Source organism: Oratosquilla oratoria, chromosome 12 (genome assembly GCF_046742065.1).
Source record: "Oratosquilla oratoria isolate Oo_2021 chromosome 12, ASM4674206v1, whole genome shotgun sequence".
In the NCBI taxonomy this organism is placed as follows: domain Eukaryota; kingdom Metazoa; phylum Arthropoda; class Malacostraca; order Stomatopoda; family Squillidae; genus Oratosquilla; species Oratosquilla oratoria.
In genome coordinates, this window is record NC_134788.1 from 24,258,865 (window position 1) to 24,268,864 (window position 10,000).

General features: G+C 45.1%; 1 protein-coding gene across 11 annotated transcripts in view; it reads left to right on the plus strand.

Annotated features, from left to right (window-relative positions):
• The window catches only part of LOC143031119 (transcriptional regulator protein Pur-beta-like), a 332,337-nt gene that overhangs the window by 201,198 nt on the left and 121,139 nt on the right, over positions 1–10,000 (plus strand). For 5 of the 11 annotated variants that reach the window (XM_076194585.1, XM_076194586.1, XM_076194581.1 and 2 more), the window contains exon 2: positions 9,041–10,000. This exon is cut by the window's right edge and continues 461 nt beyond it. The exons of 2 other annotated variants lie outside the window; for them this stretch is intronic. In XM_076194585.1, coding sequence (XP_076050700.1) covers positions 9,300–10,000 — 701 coding nt within the window. In that variant the 5' untranslated portion in view covers positions 9,041–9,299. Of the gene's footprint in view, positions 1–9,014 lie in introns of all 11 variants that reach the window. 4 more of the 11 variants (XM_076194582.1, XM_076194583.1, XM_076194590.1 and 1 more) reach the window with 2 other exon arrangements.

Here is a 10,000-nt window from a genome sequence, read left to right on the forward strand (position 1 = left end):
TTTTTTTTCTTCCTTCTTCTTCTCTCTCCTCACTGTTACTGTACCCCTTGATCATGCACGCGGACCTGTGATCGGGCAGTTCATCATCTGGAGCTCTCATCCTGATGGGAAACAGCTGTCGATCACAAGTCCAGCACTTGATCAAAGAACACGCACACAGAGGTCTTAGTAAAATTTTAGTGTCATATCCTTGATCTGTGATTCAATCGTTTTGTGGCTTTCGGAGGCCCCTGTAATGAAACTGTAGATGGACCGGGACCCCAATACGTGTTCTGGTGTTTGATTAAAATCGCCTGGCGGCAGCTGGAAGAACGAATGTATAATGTGGCAATATAGTGAACCAGTTTGAAGGTAAATTCGGGGCCCTGGACTGAGCATCATAACCTTTTGGGTCCCCGTAACGAGCATTATCAAGTTTTGGGGCCCCGGAAGGAGCATAATCGTAGTGTTGATTGTAAACACATGATTAGTATATATTGACTGTAATATTGTCGTCAGTAAACACACACACACACACACACACACACACACACACACACACACACACACACACGTCATTTATGTTTCCGATTCTAGTTCCGATACTTCCCAACTTCCGATACCGGTACGATACTGCTCTTAGTGTCCGTTAAGATTGATAAATATTACTTTTATTCATAGATAATTTATTTCTCCCCAAAAACCAACCATAGTCCTTGGAAATAAACCACGAATTTATGATAATCGCTACAGGTATCGGAAGTATCGAAATCGAGCCTTTGGTATCGGAAAACCTGAATTGTATCGTGTCATCACAAGACGTTGCGTGACATGGTGGCCCAAAGTGCAGTTCCCGAAATCAGGGCTACCAACTTTTCGTTGAACCAGAATTGGTAAGCCTGTGTGATATGGATTTCACAGTCACTGGGTTTTTGGGTAGCACAGTTACGAGTTTGGGGAATGTGTAGATTTAATTTCGCTTCAAGATAAATAGGTACATATAAAGACTCTTTAAGAAAGTAGACCAATGTTAAGAATATTTGTTTATTGATTATTTGTGTGTGTATGCATTTTTTCTTTTGATGAATTTATATATATATATATATATATATATATATATATATGTATGAAATTGCCCATCCCTTATCCGTGGATAAATTTACCCACGTAAGGAAATACTGCTATGTACGTGTATGCATGCATGTACATGTGTATGTACGTATATGTGTATTATGGAGACGAAAAATCCCAATTTTAATTAAATCACACACAGACCACAAGAAAAAGGACATAATGATAGAGGATATGTACAGCCTTGCCCCTTTTTTGTACTATAGGGATCTCAGATGAAGGGGTGGGGGGGAGTAGGGGGGTTGCCGGTCCCCCCCTCCCCCCCTCCTCCCGGACATTGGGAGAAGGGGGGGGGTTGTCGAGGCCACGTATATATTCTTGTGTTCATTCAGAGAGAGAGAGGGGAGAGAGAGAGAGAGAGATTGAAGTGAGCTTGATTCAGGTGTGGGGGGTGTTTGGTGATTTCTTATTATCATTGATTATTATTATTATTATTATAGTTATTGATTATTATTGTTTTATTTATTATTTATTTGAATTATTTTTTGTTTTATGTTTTATTGTTCTTATCGATATTATTTTTATTTATATTATATATATATGTATATATATATATGTGTATATATATATATATATATATATATATATATATACACATATATTTTATTTTCTATTTTCTATTATTATTATTATTGTTATTATTATTATTATTCGTAATAGGTCCTAACAGTTCCTGGTAGTGTTTTTCTATAGCGAAAAAGAAAAAATACTTTATGATTTATCAAGTAGTTGTGTGTGTGTGTATGTGTGTATTACAAAGGAGGAGCATGCCGACAGGAGACCATTTGGTCCATAAATAGGTCGGATGCCGAAAAAATAAAATGAATAGGTATCGATATTTAATAGATAAAAGATGAATAATAAATAAATAGATGAATAATTAAATCCTGAACCTCAAGAAGGACCCACGCAGTGTTGTAATACAACAGATGAGATCATGCAGGATTTGTTTCAGTTCTGAGTACTACAGATGCGTCATTTCATTATTATTATTATTTCATTATTATTATTTTATTATTATTATTTTAATAGTCTAGGAATAGCATTTTCAGACCATGTCTTTTTATGCATAGAATTATTTTTCACTTTGTTCTAGGCAGTAGTAATCACCCAAAACATTAACCCATTCAACTCCGATGACAAGACGTCTTGTCATTTGGTCAAATAAAACAAAAAATCATAAAACACCAAAATGTTTGATCAAACACCAGAAAAATATGACGTCAATCCTCGCTTCGCTCGCAGCGAAGCGAGGACTGACGTCATATTTTTCTGGTGTTTGATCAAACATTTTGGTGTTTTATGATTTTTTGTTTTATTTGACCAAATGACAAGACATCTTGTCATCGGAGTTGAACGGGTTAATAAGAGAGGTGACCGACGAGAAAGAGAGAGATGAAGAGAGAGAGAGGCGACGAGAAAGAGAGAGACCGACGAGAGAGAGAGAGGGATGAAGAAAGACGACGAGAGAGAGGGGGAGAGAGAGAGAAGAGAGGAGTTCTAGAAATTATAATATATTGCCTCTACCGAGTTTTTTGCGTAGTGCTCTACAGTGAGCCCGCGTCCAGTTCCCAATTTGTTAACAAATTGGTGCCGATGTTGAAAGTTGACTTTTACTTTTTTTATTATTTTTCATTTATCTGTTTATTAGAACTATTGATATTATTTTACTATTATTATTATTATTTTATTATTAATAATATTGTTAGGATGCAGTATTGGAAATAAGTTTTTCGAGAATTTGGTGGCAAATAATGTGAGCAATGCGTGTAGTCCATTTTTTTTTTTCATATACTATTATTGGTCTTGTTTTTTATTATTGTTGTATTATATTTTTTATTAATGTTTTTATTATGCATTTATAATTATTGTTTTTATTATCGTTCTTATTTTATTATTGTTGTATTATTATTATAATTTTTATTTATTGTTTTTATCATATACATTTTTTCACATGCTTTTTCGGCATGATTGTGTGTGTGTGTGTGGGTGTGGGTGTGGGTGTGCGTGCGCGCGCGCGCGTGAGTACATACGTGTTTGCGGGAGATTGGGATATGTTGGTTCTCTCTCTCTCTCTCTCTCTCTCTCTCTCTCTCTCTCTCTCTCTCTCTCTCTCTCTCTCTCTCTCTCTCTCTCTCTCTAGAGTATTACTCGTACGGACAGTTCTAGGCGTATTTATTAGGGGAGGGGGGGAGGGAGTGGGGGCAGATGCGTGTTCCGGTATTGTGTATTTTTTTTTTTTTTTTTTTTTTAAGATTGATTAATTTTTAATTTTGTGTGTTTATAGTTTGTTTTTTTTGTAATTTTGTATGTTTATGATTTATTTTTTATTTGTTTTATTTTCTATTTTTCGGCCACCACCACTACCACAACCGCCCACACCATCGCAGCAAAAGGTCAGGGGTGATTTGGCGCTAGGCAACTCCTAACACGCCCACGAGGTTCGCCCACTCCCTCGCTCTCTCCCTCCCTCACCCTCCCTCCATCTCTCCCTCCCTCACCCTCCCTCCCAACACCTTCCTTTATTTTACGATACCAAGGAAAAATTCATTCATTCGCTTATACTCTCGAGAACACGTACACACACACACACACACACACACACACACACACACACACACACACACACACACACACACACACGTATACACATACGTACATACATACACATATATGTGCGCGTTCTCTACCCTTGATGCGTTTCTACCATAGTTACCTACCTACCACCCATCCTACCTACGTACCACCATACTTACCTACAACCCTACCTACCTACAACCGTACCTACCTACAACCGTACCTACCTACCTACAACCGTACCTACCTACCTACAACCGTACCTACCGACCTACCACCCTACCTACCACCTTACCACCCACCCTACCTCCCACCCAATCTACCTACCACTCTACCTGCCTACCACCCACCCTACCTACCACCCACCCTACCTACCACTCTACCTGCCTACCACCACCCTACCTACTTACAACCGTACCTACCTACCTACAACCGTACCTACCTACGTACAACCGTACCAACCTACCTACCACCCTACCTACCACCCTGCCGACCTACCACCCTACCTACGACCCTACCTACCTACGACCCTACCTACCACCTTACCACCCACCCTACCTACCACCTTACCACCCACCCTACCTACCACCTTACCACCCACCCTACCTACCACCTTACCACCCACCCTACCTACCACTATCTGCCTACCACCCACCCTACCTACCACTATCTGCCTACCACCCACCCTACCTACCTACCACCCACCCTACCTACCTACCACCCACCCTACCTACCTACCACCCACCCTATCTACCTACCACCCACCCTACCTACCTACCACCCATCATACCTACCACAATAACCACCTAACTACCACTCACCCTACCTACCACTCTACCTGCCTACCACCCATTCTACCTATCTACCACCATACTTACCTAGAACCCTACCTACGTACAACCGTACCAACCTACCTACCGACCTACCACCCTACCTACGTACAACCCTGCCTCCCACCCAATCTACCTACCACTCTACCTGCGTACCACCCATCCTACCTACCACTCTACCTGCGTACCACCCACCCTACCTACCTACCACCCACCCTAACTACCTACCACCCATCATACCTACCACAATAACCACCTACCAACCACCCTACCTACCATCCACCCTACCTACCACCCACCCTACCTACCACCCACCCTACCTACCTACCACCCAACCTACCTACCTACCACCCACCCTACCTACCTACCACCCACCCTACCTACCACCCACCCTACCTACCTACCACCCACCCTACCTACCTACCACCCACCCTACCTACCTACCACCCACCCTACCTACCTACCACCCACCCTACCTACCTACCACCCACCCTTCCTACCACCCACCCGCCCTACCTACCTACCACCCACCCTACCTACCTACCACCCACCCTACCTACCTACCACCCACCCTACCTACCTACCACCCACCCTACCTACCTACCACCCACCCTACCTACCTACCACCCACCCTACCTACCTACCTACCTCCCTACCTACCTACCTACCACCCACCCTACCTACCATCCACCCTACCTACCATCCACCCTACCTACCATCCACTCTACCAACCACCCACCCTACCTACCTACCTACCTACCACCCACCCTACCTACCTACCTACCACCCACCCTACCTACCTACCACCCACCCTACCTACCTACCACCCACCCTACCTACCTACCACCCACCCTACCTACCTACCTACCACCCACCCTACCTACCTACCACCCACCCTACCTACCTACCTACCACCCACCCTACCTACCTACCTACCACCCACCCTACCTACCTACCACCCGACCGACCTACCACCCTACCGACCTACCACCCTACCGACCCACCACCCTACCTACCCACCACCCTACCTACCACCCACCCTACCTACCTACCACCCGACCGACCTACCTACCACCCACCCTACCTCCCTACCACCCACCCTACCTACCTACCACCCACCCTACCTACCTACCACCCACCCTACCTACCTACCACCCACCCTACCTACCTACCACCCACCCTACCTACCTACCACACACCACCCACCATACCTACCACCCATCATACCAACTTACCACCCACCCTACCTACCACCCACCCTACCTACCACCCACCCTACTTACCACCCACCCTACTTACCACCCACCCTACTTACCACCCACCCTACCTACCACCCACCCTACTTACCACCCACCCTACTTACCACCCACCCTACCTACCACCCACCCTACTTACCACCCACCCTACTTACCACCCACCCTACCTACCACCCACCCTACTTACCAACCACCCTACCTACCACCCTCCCTCCATACCACCCACCCTACTCACCACCCACCCTACCTACCACCCACCCTACTTACCACCCATCCTACCTACCACCCACCCTACCTACCATCCACCACCCTACCTACCATCTTACCCTATCTACCACCTTACCACCTACCACCCACCATACCTACCACCCACTCTACCTACCTACCACCCACTCTACCTACCTACCACCCACTCTACCTACCTACCACCCACTCTACCTACCGACCACCCACCCTACCTACCACCCACCCTACCTACCACCCACCCTACCTACCACCCACCCTACCTACCACCCACCCTACCTACCACCCACCCTACCTACCTACCACCTTACCTACCTACCACCTTACCTACCTACCACCCACCCTACCTACCACCCACCCTACCTACCACCCACCCTACCTACCACCCACCCTACCTACCTACCACCTTACCTACCTACCACCTTACCTACCTACCACCTTACCTACCTACCTACCACCTTACCTACCTACCTACCACCCACCCTACCTACCTACCACACACTACCCACCCTACCTACCTACCACACACTACCCACCCTACCTACCTACCACCCACCACCCACCCTACCTACCTACCACCCACCCTACCTACCTACCACCCACCCTACCTACCTACCACCCACCCTACCTACCTACCACCCACCCTACCTACCTACCACTCTACCTACTTACCTACCAACCTGCCTTCCTCCCTTCCTCCCTCCCCTCTGTTCATCCTACTTTTGGGGCAAGCGGACGTGGTGGAAAATGAACCAAACAGCGAAAAAGAAATTGTGTACATAAGTTTGATGTTTGCCTACACATGTCATGTGTGTGTGTGTGAGAGAGAGAGAGAGAGACATGGAACATGCAAGACCAGGATGGTGATCTCCTAATTTTTGTGAATCAGTTAATTAGATAAATTATTTATTCATCTATTTATAGTCATAAAGACCCGAGGTACCTCCTTGGTAGTTAGCGTAAGCCGGCAATAGTTAAAAACACACACACACACACACACAACCATACATTTATATATACATGTAATGTATCTTTATTATCATTACGGGTGTGCCGATTAATCGACATCGGCAAGAATCGGCACTTTTTGGGAAATCGGCATCGGCGATAATTATTATTATTTTTTTTTTTTTTTTATGGGATTCGGTATCGGCAATATTTTGCCGATGCAGATGCCGATTCAGTAATTCACCAATTATTCATTGTTCTCGTGGTTGTATAGGGCCATGCAGCATATTATGTGCTATATGAGACACCACTACCAAATAATCATTGCTTCATTCTATTTTCGCATAGCATCACAACCTTAGGGGAGGAGGTGGCTAGGAATATGTTGTGGTAGTGGAATATGCTGCCGTCTAGAGTCATAATACACGTTTCGAAAAATAATTATGCAGAGGTGATAAAATCTCTAGACGCGAGGATGTACCACCAGAAGAACTTTTAAAAAATCAGCACAATTTGGGAGTAAATGTTAGAGCCAATTATATTAATTCTTAATTTGATTTTTGTACTTATTTAAAATTATACTAAAAATAACTTTTTGTTTTTGTTTTTTGAAATTAAGCGAGAGTAATATTGACACAAATCGAAGTAAATGTTAGGGCCAGTTATGTTAATTTTTAATTTGATTTTTGTACTTATTTTTTATTTTATTTATTTATTTATTTTTCGAAATAGCAAAGTTTCTACAACAAATTAAGCGGAAGTAACATCGGCAGACTTGGGAGTAACTGTTAGGGCCAATTATATTAATTTTTAATTTGATCTTTGTACATGGATAAGATTATTTTATTTCATTTTATTATCATATTTGTTTTAATTTTATTGTATTTAATTTTTTTTTTTTTTTTTTTTTTTTTTTTTTTTCTTCTACGGCAAACTTTCTACAATAAAAATGCTTAATAGGGGAAACGGATGTCCGTGGACGCGACCGATTTTATTTATTGACAAGTAAATACATAACAATACATCTTTATCCTCTTTGGCTTACTAAATATTCGAAAATAAAATTTTTGCAAGTAGACTTTAGAGGTTTAAAAATCGCTAAATAAAAAAAAATCTGGCATCTTTCTAAATAGTATCACATGCATTTTATTAGCGTTTTTAATAAAGTTTATATTAAAAACTGATATACTGTAACTATATAAAGTGGAATCGGCATAATTGGCATAAATAGTATCATGTATTTTATTAACGTTTTTAATCAAGTTTGTTAAAAACTGTAATTATATAAAATGGAATCGGCGTTAACATCGACAATAAAAAAAATGGCATCTGTATATCCCTAATTATCTTAGACAAAAAAAAAAATAAATGAATAAATAAAAATAAATATTGTGATAACGTTCGCTTGTCAACTAGATGAATGTTAACGTATTCCGTTGGGGACCCAAAACGTTTCCGGTGGGGACCAAGAACGTTTCCGTTTGGGAAAACGTTCCAGATTGGGGTGTCGACATGCGCGGCCAGGAACTTGTTCCCGACTTCCCTCTCATCGTTGAGAATTTCAAATATCTCGTATAACCAGGACCCGGGGTGGGGGGTGGGGGGGTTGTGTGTATTTTTTTTCCGTGGGGGTAGCCTGTTAACCCATTCAACTCCGATGACAAGATGTCTTGTCATTTGGTCAAATAAAACAAAAAATCATAAAACACCAAAATGTTTGATCAAACACCAGAAAAATATGACGTCAATCCTCGCTTCGCTCGCAGCGAAGCGAGGACTGACGTCATATTTTTCTGGTGTTTGATCAAACATTTTGGTGTTTTATGATTTTTTGTTTTATTTGACCAAATGACAAGACATCTTGTCATCGGAGTTGAATGGGTTAATAGTGATGTGATTATAGCTAATATTCTTTCTAGTGTGTGTGTGTGTATATATATATATATATATATATATATATATATGAATAATACACACACACATATATGTTGTAAACACGTAATCTAACCTAAACAACCTGAAATTGTTTCTCGACCACCTGTGCCCTTAGTGCTAAGATTGCCGTGTATCCCATAGAGAAGACGACGAATTCCCCCCACACGGAAGAGAACCTCATTCGTGACGCGCTCCTCGCCGCAGGTCGCCGCCCGTTCCTCCCCCAGCAGGAGCAGGAGGTCGTCTTCGTCGTCGCCTTCGTCGTTACACTGCCTCCACCACCGACGTCCCCCGCCCGCTCGCCTTCGTCAGGAGCGCTTCGGGGACCTTCCGTCCGTCCTGCCCTTCGTCGGCGCCTTCGTCAGGAGGAGGAGGAGGAGGAAGAGACTTGAGTCGTGGGATGTCCCGGGCGGGCGTTGGCTCTGCTGCCACGTCTCGCGGTACACGCGCCTCCCCCGCCACGCCCCAGACTCGCATGGGCGCCCCAGCCACCCAGGAGGGCGCCTCCTATTTCCTGCCCGCTCACGCCCTTCGCGCAAGGAGCCACCATCATCATCATCATCATCTCCCGCAGGAGGCGACGACGAGTCACACGAAGCCGTCCGGACCTTCCTCCGTTGTTGTCAGTCGTGGTGGTGCCCCTCAGAGACATCACTATCATCATCACCATCACCATCAGTGCCGCGCCCCTCGGCCGTCCACGCCCACCTTCGTGTCCACGGCCTTGGCACCGCCGCCGCACGCCCACGTCGTTGGCACTGGCGCCCCTCCTGTACTCCTGATGCCCGCCGTGGCACCGCAGCCCGCCGCCGCAAGCGGCGGCGGCGGCGGCGGACCGCAGGACCACCGCCTGCACCCGCGTCCGCCCGCTCACACGCCGCCCGTCCAGCACCCGCCGCCACCGCCACCGCCCATGCAGCAACAGCAGGCGCCGCCTCCGCCTCCGCCCACACAGCATCAGCATCTCCCCCCCGCCCACCACCCACACCCACATCACCCGCACGCCTTCCCTCCCCAGCCTCCTCCGCCCACGCCCACTCGACCGCCTCCGCCTCCGCCCCAGCACCCACAGACCCATCGGTCGCCGCCCACGCTCCCTCA